The 19,458-nt window shown below is 44.5% G+C and overlaps 1 protein-coding gene across 2 annotated transcripts in view; it reads right to left on the bottom strand.

The window, feature by feature from the left end:
* Rcan2 (regulator of calcineurin 2) overlaps positions 1–19,458 on the bottom strand; it is a 233,312-nt gene that overhangs the window by 83,791 nt on the left and 130,063 nt on the right. Inside the window, exon 1 of one of the 2 annotated variants that reach the window (XM_005359807.3) lies at positions 5,077–5,379. The exons of the other annotated variant lie outside the window; for it this stretch is intronic. Coding sequence (XP_005359864.1) covers positions 5,077–5,163 — 87 coding nt within the window. The 5' untranslated portion in view covers positions 5,164–5,379. Of the gene's footprint in view, positions 1–5,076; positions 5,380–19,458 lie in introns of those variants that run through there. 2 annotated transcript variants of the gene reach the window in all.

Below are 19,458 nucleotides of genomic sequence, written 5' to 3'. Positions count from 1 at the left end.
GAATTATTACTGAGGCAGTGGTTAAGAACACGCCCTGTTCTAGAGGACCTGGCTTCAATTCCCTACACCAAAGAAGTGGCTTACAACTATATGTAACTCCAGGGCAAGGGGATATAATGCCTCTTCTGACATCAGTGGGCTCCTGCACACATGTAGTCCACAAACATATTCAGACCTGTACACATACACACTTTGGTGGGTTCCTGATGAATGAAAAAGGGCAAGAGTTTAAATGTGAGCAGGCTCCAACAACACATGAGATGGGATTTTCTCTCTCCCTCTCCCCCTCCCCCTCCCCCTCCCTCTCCCTCTCCCTCTGCCCCCCTCCTTAATCTCTGTTCCTTCTACCTGGAATGTTTTTTGTCTGAGATCTGTACGCGTCTAAGATCTTTCTGAACAACTTCTTTTAATGACAGTTAAAACTGAAGAGGTTTCCACTGACCACGTATTCAACGGCAGCTGTTTTACCCAGTGCCGTTCATCCCTCAGGGTGCTAATTTACCGTCTGCCTCCCACGTGAGAATGCGCACTCTCTGAACACAGGGACTGTGTTGCCTGTCTCTTAGAGCTGAGAGCTCTTCCTGGGAGATAACAGAGTCTCTACAGAAGTTCTTAAATGAGCGACCAAATGTTCTAAGCCTTAACATTCCTTGAAACTTCTGTACTTCCTCCTGACACTTGCCGTCTTTCTTGTCTGCTCTGGGTCCTAAATGGGAGCTTTGTGAGTTTTCTGACTTCAATACAGATGTCCACAGAGGCAGGGGCAGTTGTCTATAGAGGGATCAGAAACTTTCTAGCCTATAGAGAAAGCACCCCTCCCCTCTTTAATGGTGAGGGGAGCCACCACTGACAAGAAGGGGAAGCCCCAGGTCTGGATGCCTCCTGGAAGAGCAGAACACTACCCGGAGCCAGCGAAGCTTTGAAAATGCTGGCCACCCACAACTTCCAGTGGTGTTTCTAGAGTAGCTTTACCGTCAGCTCAGAGGAGGCAGAGAAACTGCAGATGCGGCTAACTGACCGAACAGTTTTGGTCAAATCTTGGCATTTCTGACAGCTTGAAGATCAAACTTGCATAGATTAAGCCTGAGCTTGGAGGATATAGATCAAAGCATTTAAGCAGAGGAAACTTTTGACTGACCTTGATATACCAGTTTGTGACTTGAAGAGACAAGATACTGGCTTAATATGATGCTCTGTGCCCAGGCTCCATTCATACCAGACACATTAGAAGTTCTGGGCACAGGGCCTGGGTATCGTCAATATGTTTTAAAACCCTTCAGGAGATAACAATGTTCAATACAGCCCAAGTACCAGAAGACAAGGAACGGCAGATTTCATTATTAACCTTTCATTACTTTTATAGTTTTGGATCCTGGTGACGTGGGATGACTAATTTCAGAAATATGAGAATATTCAAGGAAATCAACACCCCCACGCGTACATGTATACCAATCATCATCACAGTTTTTTCTAGTCATCACTTCTAGATCTTTATTCATGTTCTCATGCTACTAAATAAACAGCTAAGATCACAAGACCAGCAGTGATGAGGCTCACCACCATAGGCCTGATTTTCTCCTATATTATCTCTCTAGCAGCTTAAAAACCTTTAGGGAATTGATGTCTGAATCAATCCCTTGGCTAAAGATTCTCTGGGATAAAACCCAGGTGGCAATGGCTTTCCAAGCCACCATAAGAAAGAACATGTGCACAGACTATATTTCCCACACATAAACCACCCTACTTGTAACACGTACCCATTGGATGCGTCTCCGCGATGTGGCAGTATTCTTTAGGGATTGCACAGAGACAGGGGGACCTGGGGTCAAGCAATTGAGATGCAACCCTCCCTCATCATCGACAACAAATACATTTTTGAGATTTTTTAATTATGATTTTTTTTTTATTTTATGAGCATGAGTGCTCTGCCTGCATGTATTTCTATGCACTATGTGCGTACCTTGTGCCCACAGAGGACAAAGGAGGATGCTGGATTCCCTGGGATTGGGATTGCAGACATTTGTAAGCTTCCATGCGCATATTGGGAATTGGACTAAACCATCTCTCTAGGCCATATTGATATTTGTGTGTGGGGGGGAGGTGCGTGCATGTACGTACATGTGTGTGTGTGTATGTGCATATTCATATGAATACAGGTGTCCTAAGTGTGCAGAAAAGATCAGATTTCTTGGAGCTGCAGTTAGTTACAGGAGGTTGTGATGTGGGCAACATCCAATCCAATGTGGTTGCTGGGAACTGCTATACTTAGGAGTGGTACACTCTAGCTGCTGAGCCATCTCTCCAGTCCCATTGGCGTCAAGCATGAAAGGCTTTGAAGAGTAGAATTCCTGACTCTATATCTGTCTATTATTGAACCTAACTATGAATATTAAAGTTGGACACATTTTGATACCTGGAATTTTATTTTTTATTTTTTTATTTTTTTTATTTTTTTTTTTTTTTTTGGTTTTTTGAGACAGGGTTTCTCTGTGGCTTTGGAGCCTGTCCTGAAACTAGCTCTGTAGACCAGGCTGGTCTTGAACTCACAGAGATCCGCCTGCCTCTGCCTCCCGAGTGCTGGGATTAAAGGCTTGTGCCACCATCGCCCAGTGGAATTTTATTTTTTAATCTCTTAAGACAATATCTAATAAGTCATAAAAAGTGATATGATGAATTTCCATATGTCTCATTGATTTCCCTGTTTTTACTATCGTGTTTTACAAGGTAATACAGATCTTGCCTTGATAAGGACGTCCCTGCAGCCAATTAAATGACCACATATCTGAAATGGCAACCCATGTTTTCTAGATGGGATGGTGGTGGTGGTGGTGGTGGGAGCTGGATATCTTTGGCTAGCTTATTAGACTTCCCTGTCCAGAGAACGTTGTAAATGATGGCCATGACACTAGAGAGAACTGACATTAGCCAACCACTGACTACTAGTCGAGTACTGAAGTCAATGTTTGCACATTTGTACATCTCTTTACTCCTCTGATCTGTCCCCACATTACAGATGAGAAAACTGAGACCTGGGAACCAGTAGCATCTCCGCAACAAAGAAAAGCACCATGGCTCAGAGATGTTGGTGGAAAGAGCATGCGGTCCATCTCTCCAAACTCCATATTTCCTAAGAAAAGAGCATGCGGTCCATCTCTCCAAACTCCATATTTCCTAAGAAAGCTCGGGTGCTTCATGATCATCCATTCATATCTCCCTCTCCCCTCTGATATCACAGACAATATGCTGCCGTCAGACAGATTGAGTCACTCAGGTGCTACAATCCTGCTAGTCCCTCCTTGAAGCCACCACAACCCCTATACTTCAGCAAGCCCTAAGAACTTGGTGTCTCTTTAACTCCACAGAACAATCTCTGTCTGCAGGAAACGCGGAGCTATTTTATGTCCTTATCATAAAGAAATGCAGTCTGTGTGTGTCTGTGTGCATATGTATGTATGTATGTGTGCTCGCATGTGTTTGTGTGCTTGCATGTGCATGTGTGTGCTCACATGTGCAAGCGTGTCTGTATGTGTATGTTTTAAATCCCTCTTATAAGGCACAGTACCTGGTTTACTATAGGTCTCCAATAAATATCTCTCTCACTATTGTTTCTTGAGCTTCAAAGAGTTGGAGTAGCTGGTAAGATTTCTGAGACAGTACAGACAAAGAGCTGGTGAGGACAGAGGGGCTGTGGACTTTACTCTCCATGCTGATCCACCAGTGCTAGGGTGACTTTAGCTAGTGAGCCACCGTGCATTTTAAGCCAGCTCTAACCTTAAGCTGGAGGGGTTTAAGTGACAGTTGTCCCTCTTAGAGTGCTTACGCTATGTAAGAGTGAAAGAACTCTCACACACATTTCCCTTCAGGAGACACTGACAAGCAAGCCCAGATCTTCCTATTCGAATTCTTCCACCCTGCCCATGACAAGCTGTAGAGAGTTAAACTTACACCAGAATAAGAATTGTCAAACACAGAGGTGCGTGTTTCAGACTTGAAGAACAGACCAGAAGGCTGAATCCACTTCAAGAATGTGTGCAGACCTGCGGGCTTGAGTGGTACAGGCATATGTGGATTGGGAACATATTACTCTCCACCGGTGAGGCTCTCCCATGCCACCTGCATTCAGCATTGCAGAATTCAGGGCTTCACTAAGTAAGGCTTAGAACATTGATGGTCCATACCTACAGCATAATCCTCCCTTTCTTCCTGTTTCACCACAAGCTTACTGTCTCCCTCCTCTCTCCCCCCTGCCTCTCTCTTACCTGTCTGTTCAGAAATAAGAAGCTTGGCTTGGTCTTTTGCAGAACGTGAGAATGAAAGATTCTCATTTTATGTGGAATCTTTTCCATCATAGAAAACCAAATTGAAAAAAAAAATCCCCAAGAGAATCATTGCGAGTGGAGGACAGTTGCCCATGGCAGACCCAGCTGCCGCATGGCAAAGGCTCGCGTGAGCGTGCCTCTAACCCTTAGGATGGAGAGATGCAGTTCTGCCCGAACTTTCTGCACAGACAGCTGTGTGAGAGAAAGAACTCGTGGCTTCTGCACCTGACAGAAGCAACTTTAAGCTCCGCTCTCTGACTTCAGATTCCTACGCACAGCAGACTGGCGCTGTGACGGGACCGCTTTTGTTCAGTCCGAGGACCACATCCCAGCGCATTTAAGTGACATGCCATGAACGGGTACCCATTGTAAAGACATCCTCAATGTAATGGTGATTGTATGCACTTTCTTCCATTAATCAGTGATTTAAAACCCCTCTCAATACCCAGGACCTACAAATTACCCAGCTTTGATGGAAATGCTGTAAAGAGAATAGGAAAACATGTCTCTAGGGAAAGAGGTGGCCACAGATCACTTAATACAGAAGATGAGAATAAACCGACATGGAATAGCCAATCCTATTCAAATTTAACATGCTGGTCTCTTCTAACTTATTCTAGCTAGCATCACCATGCACTTTCCCTTGTCTTCACGATACAACAATAAAGCTGCAAATGGTTAACCAGGTCATAATTCCCCTACACTAGAGGAGGGTCCAGGAACAGCAACAATGAAAAGGAACACTTCGGCTGCATACCTTAACCTCCTGATTGGTAAAGACCTCGACATCCACCACACAGGCGACCAGAGTGGAAACATCACAGTCCATGCTAGGGGCTGGCATTCCCCCCTCCGGAATTCTCAGTGCAGAGTTAGGCAGCCTCAGAGATGGGAGTGAAGGAACGCCTCTGGATGGATACTGCTGTGGCCAGGTCCTGGTGGTGCCCTGCTCCCAGGGAGTGGGGTGCAGTACTGGTTGGAGGCTCAGGCACCTAGAGCCTGCTCCTGCTGCACGCAGAGTCTGAGACAGCACAGCGGAGTAAAGAAGGGCCCGGCTCTCTCATGCCAATGACATCATCACAGAGACCGACACAAGCCGAAGCTGCCACCACCCCCCCTGCACACACACAAGCCTTTTATCTGTAGGCAGTGCAGTAGAGCAAATTGAACATGATTAGATGCTAAATCTGAACTCAGACTAAATCAATTCAGGCAGCGTTCGTGAGGAACTGAGTCATGGCTGTTGTTCCAGCTTATGTCTGCAAAAAAGCAGTGGAGAAAAAAAAAATCTGACAGCAGAGGTTCCGCTTTGGGAGGGGAGGGTGGGAGCAGCTGGGCAGAGGAGCCTCCCTAGGTGAAGGCTTGACAGTTTTCTGCCTGGGATGATAAGCAGGAAGTTGAGGCATTTTGCAGCTTGCCTGGGCTCTGCTAATTGCTCTGTGCCACTCACAGTAACCACACATGTTCTGGACACCCGACTGTATGCCAGGCATGGACTGAATAGAAATCCATTAGTGCAGGAAGTAAGAGCGGGCTGTCAGTCACTGAGGTAGGCTTCTGGGCAGAGGGAAAAATTAGAGGTTTGTGCAAATTCTATTTGGAGAACATTAAGTGCAGACCAGGGACTCAAAAGCACCCTTCTGAGCTCGGCATTCCAGGCTGTCTCCAAGGTCATTCAGACCAAAGGCAGTCAGTCAGTCAGTGGAAAGGACTTGCAGTGGCTGTCACACTCGGGGACAGATGGCAGGGTCTAATGGGTAAATTCATTCATGTGGGTCATTATCACAGCCTCCGGGCTCAGCTTTGCTTGAGACTTTGAAGGGACACTTCTCCTTGTTTTCTCTTTGTCCTAAATCCCTGAAGGGCAGGGCTGTGGCTGTCCTGAGCCTTGTGGAGTGTCCACCACAGAGGATGCTACACGTGTAATGACCACATCAATCAAGTGGAAATAGCCTTTTGTTTCCCCAGTGAGAGTAAGAAGGAACAATAGAAGACTGCTTTAAACCGCATTGGTCGCGCAGGTCTCAAGAGAACACACCAGCACCCTACTGGATTTATCCCAAAGAGCAAGAAGCTGCATTTCCAGTAGCCAGCAGAGGATTGGGGATAAAAACAGATGGGTGCCTTCTCTGTACATTATTGGATAAAATGTTCTGATTTTACCCACAGATGAGAAAGAGGGAGATGGCATTTTAGACTCAGGGTTGACGCTTTGTGCTTGGTCCACCTTTGAATGCCAGGATTTAATCGGACATTTTCCATACTAAAGGTAACTCTTCTGCAAGTGGATATTGAGACTGAGGAAGTGTGTGTGTGTGTGTGTGTGTGTGTGTGTGTGTGTGTTTACATGTTCTTTAGGCACTGTGGGAAATATATGTAATCATATATTCAGAGAACTCAAATAACACTTTCTGAGGATGAGTCAGTACAATATTCTGTACCAGATGTTCTTAAAGATAAAAAAATAAATCTAGTTTCCATATCGTCTAGGGGCTTAAAATATGATATAGAGGTGGTTACACAAAGCGGTTGTGGTGATGGAGAAGTGGTCCAAGAAACACTCAGTGAGAACATTGGAGGGAGAGCAATGGATGTTGAGTGTTAGATGCCAGGGCAGGAGGGAAATAGACACCAAGGACTAGGACCAGCCTTCTTCTCTGCCACATTGGTAAGGCCTTGCCAGGCTGGGGAGCGAGGTGAGCTGACAGCGGCTAGAAATGCCCATAATACAAAGAAAAAGTAAGACATTTGGGTTCGGTCTCATGGAAAGTTAAGTGTGAAGTTAAACAGGGAAGCCAGAGCTTGAGGGGCTCTTAGTGTCTGTATGGTCAGCCAAGGGATATGGCTGGAATAAGAATGCCCCCCCCCCATATGCTCATCTGTTTGGATGCTTGGTCACCAGGGAGTGGCACTGTTTGAAAGGGCTGGAAAATGTGGCCGTGCTGAAGGGTGTGTGTCACTGTGGGTCTCACTCTCTATGCCTTTGTCTGTCCGTCTCTCTTTTTTCCTCTCACTTCTCTCTCAGCCCGCAGACCAGACTGCAGCTCTCACCTACCGCTCCAGCGCCATCCACGCTACCACGTTTCCCATAATTAATTACAACGGACTGAACCTCTGAAACTGTAAGCAAGTCCCCAATTAAATGCTTGCTTTTGTAAGAGTTGCCTCGTTCGTGGTGTCTCCTCACAGCAAAGAGTAGCGACTGAGAGAGAGTACTGGGCAGAATGGCTAAGAAGGTCAAAGGAGTCTCAGATATATAAGTACAACTATATTTGAAGTATATTCCAAACAAGAAGGGTTGTGACCCTTCGGCATCCATGCAAGAGGCTGAATAGAGGTGTATTCTTTCATATCCCATGAAATACCGCAGAGATTACTTTTAAGTTTGCACAGCTGTGGAGCTGAGGAGACGACTCAGGGGGTCAAGAGTTCACAGCACTAGTGTGAAGACCTGAGGTCAGATCCCCAGCACCCACATAAGCTGGGGCCATAGTGTGCATCTGGAACCCAGGGGCTGTGAAGAAATAATGGGTGGATCCCAGAGCCCTGCAGATGCCAGTCTAGTGCAAATGGCAAGCTCCGGGTTCAGGGAGAGATCCTGCCTCAAAGGTGGGGGAGACTGGAGAGATGGCTCAGTGGTTAAGAGCATTGCCTGTTCTTCCAAAGGTCCTGAGTTCAATTCCTGGCAACCACATGGTGGCTCACAATCATCTGTAATGAGGTCTGGTGCCCTCTTCTGGCCTGCACGCATACACATAGAAAGAATATTGTATACATAATAAATAAATAAATATTAAATAAAAAAACGTAGGTGGGGTCATAGAAGAGGACACAAGAGATCAAACATCAGGCTTCCGGTGTCCATACATGGATAAGTACTCTCTGTCTCTGTCTCTGTCTCTCTCTCTCTCACACACACACACACACAATTTTAAAATAAAATTACAATATTTCGAAGCAGTAGCAGCCTGCAGGTAAATGTCTAAGAGTTGTTTATAAAGAAAATTCTGATTTGTACAGTTTTGAATTTCTGTGGCGTGTTATTTCCAGGGTCTAAGTGAATGCCTGACCTTTGAGAGATACCTCAACAAATATCCAAAATATGAGAAGATAACCACATGTATAGATGCTAATAGGTAAGCAGAAGAGCCCTGCACAGTAGAGATACCTCCTGCACTAGCCATCCCAGGGAGCTTCTTCAGGGAGATGAGCGTGCACACATGCAAACATGGACGTCTTCCAAGCTAGCCCAGCTGAGCCAGGGCACAGCTCTGTTCAGGAGTGCTCTTTCCAGTGGAAGCTGCCAGAACCTTCTGGAATTCAACCAAGCCACTGCTTTACCCATGACCGTAGGGAGAAGCAATACACAGCGTGACACAGGCATCTTAGAAAGCATACTTTTCTGGTTTGGTCTTGGGAGAGACAGCTGAACTGACTTACTCATTGCCATGGGGCAGGAAGAACTATGCACCTTCAGTCCAGGGGTAGCCTTAGAAGCAGCTGCTACATCTGTTTTGTTGCTGAACACAGACGTTCTCATTAACACTGTGCTTTATAACATGTTGAGCTCCTTTTCTGTGTCCTTTTGGATTCCTAAATTTCTCTGTATTAGAGTTTCAAACCTATTTAGAAGCAGAAAGGACACAATAGCAACGCTGCATATTCTCACTGCCCAGGAACAGGGATAATTAACTCGGGGCTAGTCTTGCACCCACTGCTCTGACTGGTACCCATAGTATCAGCATCACTTGAGGAATTGCTGCGAGGCAGACCCTTGAGTCCCACAGCACAGACTCAGACATTATCTGTTCTTTCACAGGTCCGGAAGGCGATTCTTAAGTAAACATTGGTCTCAGAGCCTAGCTTCTGGCCACGCCCACTTCCACACTCCAACTGTCTTAGAGCAGAGGTCCGATGTCATTTCAGCTGTAGAGAGTCCAGTAGCCCATGTCTCTACATGGCCCTTTTTTGCAATCACAGTGTCTATCATCAGCCACTCAAAGAAAAAAAACAAAGCAGGCAAAAGTCCTTAGTGTCCCCAGTGGTCGTCCTGAGTGGAGCAACAGCAGTCAGTTCTGCTTCCAACACTCTTTCTCCATCTCCCCTTCCCTCCTCCTCTTGCTCACGCTTTCCTTTGCTCTTCCTCTCTCCTTCCCCTCCTTCTCATCCTCCCCCACATCCTCCTCATGGTCCCTTCCTGCTGCTGTTTCTTTTCCTTCCCCCCCTCTGTAACTCTTTGCTTATTTAAACCAAGATCCAAATGATTGTGACTCTCATACCTCTTGTCCGCACCGTCTGCGGTTTTCCACCATCCCGCTGGGTTCCTTCTTCCTTGGGGTTTATTGCATAGGTGGTGAAACTGTGATTTGTTCCTTATAATTTCTTCCATTTGGATTTTATTGATGAACTATACACTTGCCACGTGGTGAGTTTCTCCATTTACTATGGGCTCTGTGAGCTGGACCCAGAGCTGTAAGAAACTCAGGATTGGGGGAGCTTCCTTAGTGAACCTTGCTGTACACTGCAGGGAGCAGGTGCATGCTGCTGGCTGGCTCTCTTTGTAACATTAGCGGTCTCCAATCCCAATGCTAAGATCTGCTTGTGTACTCTTGATGGTATTTCTTTTCATGTATCTCACCATCTGCTTCCCGATGGTACTCCAATGATCATGCATAGTTTTTAGCTGCATATAAACTCATGGATTAGACATTTTCCATGACTTCTAATCCATCGCAGTCCGAGCTTACTGGTGTGCACACAGCTCAACTGGGTCTGTTGGGAGTCTAATGTGGTTAGCTTCTGAGTCCTTCTGACAGATGCCAGCAGTCTCTGAGAGAGTACCTCGCCTTCTGGTATGACAAGATGTTCCAGCCCTATCTTGTTCATTTCCTGCCCCAGATAAGGAAGCCAGGCATTTCTCCAAGGAGTCCTGGTTCCATTTACTCAGTACTCCAAAATATTTTAAGATCACAATCAACAGCCTTCAAGATGCTCTTTGTACCGCAGTGGATATTCTTTATAAGCCTTTCCACTGGGAAGAACTAGGAAATATCTAAATATATTTTGAAGATGACATATGAGCTTAGACTTTTAATTCCAAGTTCAATCCCGGATGCTAATGCCGAAATTCGTTTGTCATATATCTACGTTCCCTTCCTTCCACACCAAGTATCATCAAGCCTAAGCAACAACACAGTTAGTCATCAGCTGTATCTCATGCTGGTGTGCCCAGTCAGCAGCCTCGGGATGAAAGGATGGGTGTTATCAGGAAGGATTTTCTTTCTAGCTCTTTTTTTTTTTTTTTTTGCTTTTTCGAGACAGGGTTTCTCTGTGGCTTTGGAGCCTGTCCTGGAATTAGCTCTGTAGACCAGGCTGGTCTCGAATTCACAGAGATCCGCTTGCCTCTGCCTCCCAAGTGCTGGGATTAATTTCTAGCTCTTTTTATCTTTAGGATGTGGCTCATGAAGGATATATAGATTATTACACATCATTGTCAATGGAAACCATTCCTCTCTCTTACCAAGCAGATGCCAAGTGTGGTTCATTTGTTTTTTGTTTTTTTGTTTTTTGTTTTCATTTCTGGATCTTAGAAGTTGCTTTTTTCTTTAAATTTAACTTTGTTTTACAAGTCCATATAATATTTCCATGCCTTAAAAAAATAAACTAAGGAGTTGGGGAGATGGAGACAGGGGTCTTTCTGGGGTTTGCTGACCCACCAGTCTAGCTGAATCTGAGGAACAGCAGGAGAAGAGAATTTTAATCTTTGAATGTAGAGACTATTCCTCTTAACTTGAACTGTGGAGCATCTGGAATCAGCAAACGAAGAGAGAGTCATCGTGTATAATGCAAAGAAATGTTTATCAAAACAGAGACTGAAGAAAGGGGAGCCTGAGAAATGGGCATGAATGCAAAACCCAAAATAAGGCTTTTGTTTTGGTTGTTTGTTTAAAAAAAACTAGTTTAGAATAAACACTGAGTATAATTGGTAAACTATTAACTAAATGAATATCAGAATATGTAAGAAACATAAATCAGAAGTAATTAAAATCTATTTTAATTGTGTCACAGGACCTCATCAGGGCTAGAACTGTGCTGTGTTTTTAAAAGACTCTGCTTAAAATATAGGAGGTAAAGATGTCAAATTATTTTATTTTTGACATGCTAGGGTCATCATGAGAAGAAAAATTACGGAATAGATTAAAAGTTAGTCCCATGCCCTCATCCACTTCAAAACAGCACTCTATCCAGGCCAGTTATAAAGCAGAAGAAAAAGCCAACATGTCCAAGTGAGGTTCTGAAGGCAAGAAAGAACAGCCTTGAAGCAACGGAAGACATGACGGCCATGATGCCATTCAAACTGACTGAAGCCCACTAAGCCCCCAGGTAAGCATTTCCTAGTGCAACATGAGCCCTTACGATTTTAAATGGAAAGAGACTAGCAGAAGCTGCAAGAGGAAAAGGCGTTACGTACACAACAATTACAAGAATGATGGCTGGCATCAGCAACAATGGCAGTCAAACCAGGGGGCAACATCTTTAAAATCAAAAACGGAGGAAAGGGTTAAATTACCTACTTGCATCTCGACTTACAGCAAGAGAAATGACTTTCAAATATGAAGGCAAAACTTTAATAGCCAAAAATTAGTGTCTAATTCTATGCCTATGAAATGACCCTAATGGTAGATCAATGGTTCCCTTGAACTGTGAGTCTAAAAGAAATTTCTGCCAAAAAGCAAGGGGGAACCTGTGCGGGAGGTGCTGGAATTAGTTTTTGAAGAGGGCAGCATAACTCCACAGTTGTCAGTGATCACTAAAGTGTGTGCCTAGGTCAAACAGGCTTAAGGTCTCAAAGTCACACCTCGAGAACATTAGTAAGTAATGCAAGGAAGGGAAGAAAAGGAAGAGGAATACAGAACACATGGAACAAACGGAAAATCAACTCTAAGATGAGGGAATAAATGGAATCAGTTGATAATTACTTTAAATGTCAAAGATCTGTCACATTTCAATTTAAAGCAGACACTGTCAGACTGGATAGAAATAAAATGCAACTCCTCCCTTAGAAGATAGATATCTGTAATCTTACAAAGCCAGACTGAAAACAGAGCAGTAAGAATACGGAATTAGGAGTGCCCATATTGACATCACAGGAGGTAAATGAAGAGACATGATTAGAAGACAGGGATACATACGTCTCAACTTTGCAATCAGAAAAATGTCACACCTGTGGATGTGAAGGCCACTCCTGAAGAAATCTCCAGGTCCACAAGGTGGAATGCGACAGAATTAAAGAGCCAAACAGCCTTGCACTCACAGTCAGGGATTTTAATGTTTTGATGTCCCCGACCTCTATTATTATTAGAAAAGATGTCAGCAAAGATAAAAGATTTAAACAGCTCTACCAGTAAACCTAAGCTCATTGATATTCATAAAATCACCCAATAGCTAAAGATCATAAATGGTTGTCATGTGCGTAGAGAGTGCCCACTGCTGTGTTTGGAACAAAACATGCATCCACCCCGCAACCACACCACACCCTCTGACCCAGCCCCACAGGCTCCTGTGTTGAACACTTGGTCTCTGGTTGGTGGCGCTGTTTTGGGGGAGGTTATGGAGCCTGTAGGAGGTAAAGCCTTGCTAAAGGAAGTATGTCACTGGGGGCGGGCTTTGAGCCCCACTTCCTGTTCTCTCCCTCTTTGCTTCTGTGCCTTGCCTTCCCTGCAGTGATAAACTCCATCCCTATAAGTTAAACTAAGCCCTTTCTCCCCCAAGTTGCCTTTGTCGAGGCATTCTATCACAGAAGCAGAAAAGAAAGTAAGGTTTAATCATTTGTATGTGAAAAGGCCAACATTTTCATAACTCCTGACATGAAGAATGTACTTGGAATTAAGTTGCAATCCTAGAAAATAGGACACTGAGTAGCCTCAGGTGCCTGAAATCAAATTATCCTATTCTGAGTCACTCTTCGGAGATACATTCTAAAACAAAAATTTTTTAAAAATATTTTAAGCTTAATGATAATATCCTAACCAATCTCAACTAAAGTAGGACTGGGGATGGATTTTATAGCCTTGGGCACACACCAATAAGAAGAGCGTAAAAGGCAATGAGATCGGGCACCAATACCATCTCATTCAGAAACAGAGAAGGAGGAAGTAACTCATCACTCACTTTACAAGGATAGCATAGTAGGAACGCTAAAATTTTCTAAAGTCATTTTCATAACCTTTCTCTAGCGATGGCACTGTAGGGACATCTCCACAGAATCACAAGTAGTCTAAGCATTTACGTGCAATAACATAAAGTGTCCCTAGTAGGATCTATTTAACTTGCACCAAGTACTAAAGACTAATTAAATAAATTATCATATCTATGGGTAGAATCATTATTTAACTTCTGAAAGTAATGTCCTCAAAGCAGTTAATGTTGTAAGGAAAGGTGTAAGTTACGTGAGGTGTGCATACAGTTATGTTTCATTGATACAAGAATAGAATACATGTACATACAAGAAGCTTAGAAGCAAACATGTCAATATAGTAACAGTGCTTAATCCCAGATAGAAGGAATCACCACCTGTTTTGGTTTCCCATTTTATTTCCCAAATGCTGCTGTGATATAATCAGGCCCCTTTAATAGTAGGAGAGAACAAAACCTTAATTGGTTGTTTAAGAGAAAATCCTGGATGAGACAAGATATATAACTCATATGATAGTATTTCTCCGAGAAACTTTGAAATTAGCGAGTCTAAGCCTGTGTTTTCTATTGGGAAAACTGAGTTCCTCCCATCTAGGGTGCACATGTGTAACTGCTACATCAGGTAACACAGTTAATGATAGACAGAATTAAGCCAACATCTCCATCACCCTCTTCTCCACACCTGTCTCCTTCCTAAGATGCCATGTAGAATGCATCATCATATCAAGCATATGTATATTTCTCAGATTTATTCAGTTATCTTAATCTCATAAGCCCAGAAAATGTATTCTGTCTCAGTCCACCGCTCTAGTTTTGCTGTGATAAAATACCATGACTAAAACCAACTTTGTGGAAGTCAATTGTTTCACCTCAGTTTGTAGTCCATCACTGAGGGAAGTCCTTAGTATTCAGGCATCTGTTCTGGCCTCGCCTTGGGGCTCAGACAGGCTGCATCCTCAAGTGTGGCCACTAACAGCTCTCCCTGTGCACACTCACCGAGTTCTCTTTCAAAAGGGCCCTGCCCACCTCCTATCTCTCTCTTTCTGTCTGTCTGTCTGTCTCTCCCCCTTCTTTCTCTTTCTTTCTGCTTCTTTCTTCTCTCTGCTGCTTTTGTCCCCAGAGGCTGGTCTCCCCTCTCTTTCCCCTCCATGTGAACTCTGTATCATGACATATTTCTTTCTCAGACTGCTTTTTTAAAATGATGACAGAAGCCAGGACAGGAACTCAAGGCAGGAATTTGGATACTGGAACTAAAAGACCATGGGAAAACTTTGCTAATTGGCTCACTTCCCCTGACTTGCTCTGCTTGCTCTCTTAGACAATCCAGGACCACCTGCCGGAGGGTGGTATCACCCATACTGGCCGGGGCCTCCCCAATCGATCATTATGCAAACTTGTGCCCCACAAACCAGGCACAAAGGCAAAACTGATGGAGGGAAGCCCTCAATAAAGGTTCTCTCAAGTTTATATCAAGTTGACAAAAATTAACCACACATCTGTAAACTCAAATGTAAAGTTTTAAAAATTAAAGTTTCAAGTAAGCATATTATTAAGGATCTCAATAAAAAATTGATGGAATTTTGTCCCTCCTTAAATTTTAATATATTTCTGTTTGATACAATATAACAAATTAGTGAAATTTCAGACAGTCAGTAAAATTACCCACAGCATAAAAAAATGTTTACTGCACTACTAGAGTGTCCAAATAATTTGACTAGCCCTCAGAAGAACTGCCCCATTCTGTTCAGGGGTCATCTCCAACTCAGTATTTGGGCCTGCTCACTCAGGGACATCTGTGTAAAGAGACTTTTTCAGAGAACAAAAGCTGCATCTCTTCCTTGGCATACTGATGAGTCAATCAAGACTGTGTGAGAATGATGAGCAGGATGTCTCACGGAGCACGGGCTGCAGAAGGCGACTGGGTTAGGAGCGGCCTCCAGCAGAACGCCAGCGTGTGATTAAAATGAGCAGCCATTGTTTGCAGTTGTCATGTCTAGATTTCCAGCCACAACAATACAGTCCGGAAACTGGGGTCACACTCATACCGTTTTCTTTTCTGTTACAGTTTATTTATTTCAGGTAAATGTGGGGGTGTGCTTGTGCCCTGGCAAGAGTGTGGAGGTCAGAGGACAGCTTCTTTGGGGAGTTTGTTTTCCTATTCCACCATATTCCCAGGGTGGGATGCAGATCTTCAGGCTTGGAAGCAAATATGATTACCCGTTGAGCCATCCCAGTGGCCTTTGTATCACTTTCTAAGTTGATGAGATCAAATGGCCATTTTGTGGCATATCTAAGCTAGCTAAAGCTCAAGTCAGTAGGCAACAAGAGAGTCCATTTTAATTCACCAAGTATTTAATGCAAGAACAAAGGAGAAATTCACATTTAATCACAAGATTAGTATGTTGGGAGCACAACCTCCATGATTTAATATATGTCACTTGTCCTTATACAGTTATAATGGGAAGCAAGAATTTGAGATAGTGGCCAGCCTTTCCGCTGTGATATAAGAGACATGGTATGGGGGACTCTTTACCCTCTGAGCCCATTGTAATGTTGGAGCCCCTCAGCAGCCACCCTGTACATATCCCTAAAGATTTTCCTTGTCATATTGGAGACAGCTTCTGGGATTCTGGCCATTCCACCAATGGGATCGGGTGTTGGGTCTGCTCTACTTCCATTCGTAATAAAACACTCTAGACCAAGGAAACCTGGAGAGGAAAGGGTTTACTTGGCTTACACTACCAGGTCACAGACTATCACTGAGGGAGGTAGAGATGCTGTGGGATGGCCCTTCTATATGCTGTGAATATGTGTTACTCTCATTGGTTGGTAAATAGAGCTGCTTTGGCTTATGGCAAGGCAGGATAGAGCCTGCAGAAAATCCAAGCAGCGCTACAGGAGAAGAAGAGCAGAGCCTGGGAGATGGGAACCAGCCACCGAGGAAGCAAGACATGCAAAAAAGGAGGTAACAAGCCACAAACCATGGGTTAATTTAAATATAAGGGCTAGCGAGTAATAAGCCTGGGCCACGGCCCAGACATTTATAAGTAATTTTAAGCTCTGAGTGGTTATTTGGGAACTGGCAGGCAGGAGAGAAACCTCTGATTACACAGAGACAGAGAAATGCTGCTTGCTGGCTCACTCTGGCCCATGCTCAGTGAGCTTTCATATACAGCCCAGAATGGCACGCCTACAGAAGATGCCACCCACAGTGGGCCGAGCACTCCCACATCAATCACTAATCAAGAAAGTGTCCCACAGACTTGCCTCCAGCTCAGTTCGATGGAGGCAGCATTTACTCATATCCATGCTTGATTGCCACCAGCGTGAAGCACATTGCGAAAAACATTCTGATTTGCAATAGAAAAAAAAAATAAGTTAGAAAGAAAATCGTTTTCTTCCCAAACCTGCAATTTCAGAACAAATATAAAAATTGAGGAATACTGGCTCACTGATAATATCACGTGCTTTACAGGTTTCAAGGATTTTGATCGTCTACTTATGATGTACAAAGTACAATAGGAGTTACTTAAAAACTGGGGGGAAATGAAGGAAACAGCCGTTAAGAGCACCTGTACTTAAGACTGGAAGGTGGCTCAGTGGGTAAATCACTTGCTTTGCAAGCAAAGGGACCAAAGTTTGGTCAGAACCTAGGCAGTGATAATATACTACTAACCCATTGAGGGTCATGCTGATTCCAGGGGACCCAGCCTCCACCTGAGATGCTGTTGGTGTCCAGGGGTCACACTGCTGCTGGGGCCTTGCAAATCTGGGGGGCCTTCACCAAAACTTGGGGCCATGGTGCCATCTAGACCTGGGATGACACTGAGGACCACGTCTGGGTCTGTGGTCCTATATCATCTGGGTTTATGTTGAAGTCTGTGGCCCATGTCACCAAATGCCACATGAAGCCCAATGGCCCTGTTGGTGTCTAAGGGCCATGCTGCTGCCAGAGCCATCTAGATCTGAGTGGTCATTCTTTCCACCCAGAGGCAGAATATCATCCAGGCCCAAGTGACTGCTGAGAGTTATGTCTGGGTCCATGGTCCAGCTGCAGCTGAGGTCTGTGTTGATGTCTGTGGCCTGTGTCACCTCAGAAGGCCTTAGGAACCATGAGAAGAAATTAGAATGCTATGCTGAACCAGCCCTGCCCTTTGCTGGCCCTGCCTCTCACTGGACAATGCAGTAAGGGCAACCCTCACAGGAGAGCTGACCCCTGCTCTCAGGAGAGATGGCCCCACCTCTCACCATGAGGAATAACTGACCATAATGGCCTGGGCATAAGGGAGCTGGTTCTGCCCCCTCGCCTGAGGCGGTGGTCCCAGTAACTAAGAATGACCAGCTCAGCTATCACCCAGGCCCACTTGGGTTGGCCTACACTAACATCCACCCCTCTAGGACCTGCACTAACATCCACCCCTCGAGGACCTGCTGGAGCCCATGAATGGACTGGTCCTGTGGTATAACACCAGCAGAATCTCCATGGGATGTCCCAGAGGAATTCCAGTAAGCATCAGTGATGATAGTGTACCAGAAAGCAGAGGCCTTGAACCAGGCCAGGGACTGTGCAATGAGCATTCACTAGTAAAGCTGATGGGGACAATAGGGTGTATATGCTGTAAATGACACACACTGAGGCCCCCAGTGCCACCGGGATGAATGCAAAGGTGTTGGAGAGGCGGGAAAGAAGGATAAACAAAGAGGTGGGTTTTTGTTTTATTTTTTTTGTTTGGTTTTGTTCTTGTTTTTGTTTGATTGCCTGCTTGCTTTTTTTTTTTTTGGTTTGGTTTGATATTTTTAAATTTTTCTTTTGGGGAGGGTTGTTGTAGGGGTAAGGGGAGGATATGAGGGTATCAGAAGGTGAGCAAAATTAGTCTATATGGTAATATTCCCAAAGAATCATTAGAGAAACTATGTTTAAAAAAAAATAGAGCTGAATGTGATAGTGTGGGTTTGGTTTTGTTTTTACTTTTGGAGTTTTTTGTTTGTTTGTTTGTTTGTTTTTTGAGACAGGGTTTTTTATTGCTTTGAAGCCTGCCCTTAAACTAGCTCTTGTAGACCAGGCTGACCTTGAACTCACAGAGATCCACCTGCCTTTGCTTCCTGAGTGCTGGGATTAAAGACGTGCACCACCACTGCCCCAACATGGGATTTTAATCCCAAAGCTGGGCAAGCAGAGACAGGCAGATCTCTGAGGCTTGCTGGTCAACCAGCTTTAGGTCCTTGCAGTAAACCAGCATCCATCTCAGGATGGGGTGGCACTGCCCTCATTCATATCCAGAATACCCACCAAGACGGCTGACTGCCTTCAAAGCCCACCCACTTTGGACAAATCCCTCTTCTCTGGTCTCTAGTGCAAGCCATTTTTATCTTTTACCTAGGCTCCTGCCCAAGTACCCTGGCTGGTTTCCTAACGTCCTTCCTGGCTTCAATGAACTCTATATATCCACATCACATAGAAGCCAGACCAATCCAACCTTTATCAAACCATTATCAGTCCACATCATTTGATGGTCTCAGTCTTCTAACACCCTCTGATGACACTGACTCATTCTCTGAGTCCTCATCCTTTATTCTCTCCAGCATCACTTATTAGCACGGCATCTGTTTTCTCGTGTTTTGATTGGTTTTCCATCTAGCACATAGGATCCACAAGGACAGAAACACTGCTGATGCCATTCGGTATTGACTCCCACAGCATCTGCTGCAGTGTATGGGACAGACAACTCTTCACTAAATGTGGGATGAATTAATGAATGAGTGGGGAGAATAGAAATTGAAGCAAAGGGGCTGTCAGTAGACAAAGACACTTGTCACTAAGCTTGCTGACCTGGGTTCAATCCCTGGGACACACACAAAAGCAGGTGAAAACCAAGTCCAACTATTAGTCCTCTGGCCACCATACTGACACTCTTCTATGCATAGATAGTAAGTATATTAATTA

The sequence above is a fragment of the Microtus ochrogaster genome, linkage group LG2 (genome assembly GCF_000317375.1).
Source record: "Microtus ochrogaster isolate Prairie Vole_2 linkage group LG2, MicOch1.0, whole genome shotgun sequence".
Taxonomy (NCBI): Eukaryota; Metazoa; Chordata; class Mammalia; order Rodentia; family Cricetidae; genus Microtus; species Microtus ochrogaster.
Note: the sequence above shows the minus strand (reverse complement) of the source record. Positions and strands in the feature narration are given on the sequence as shown.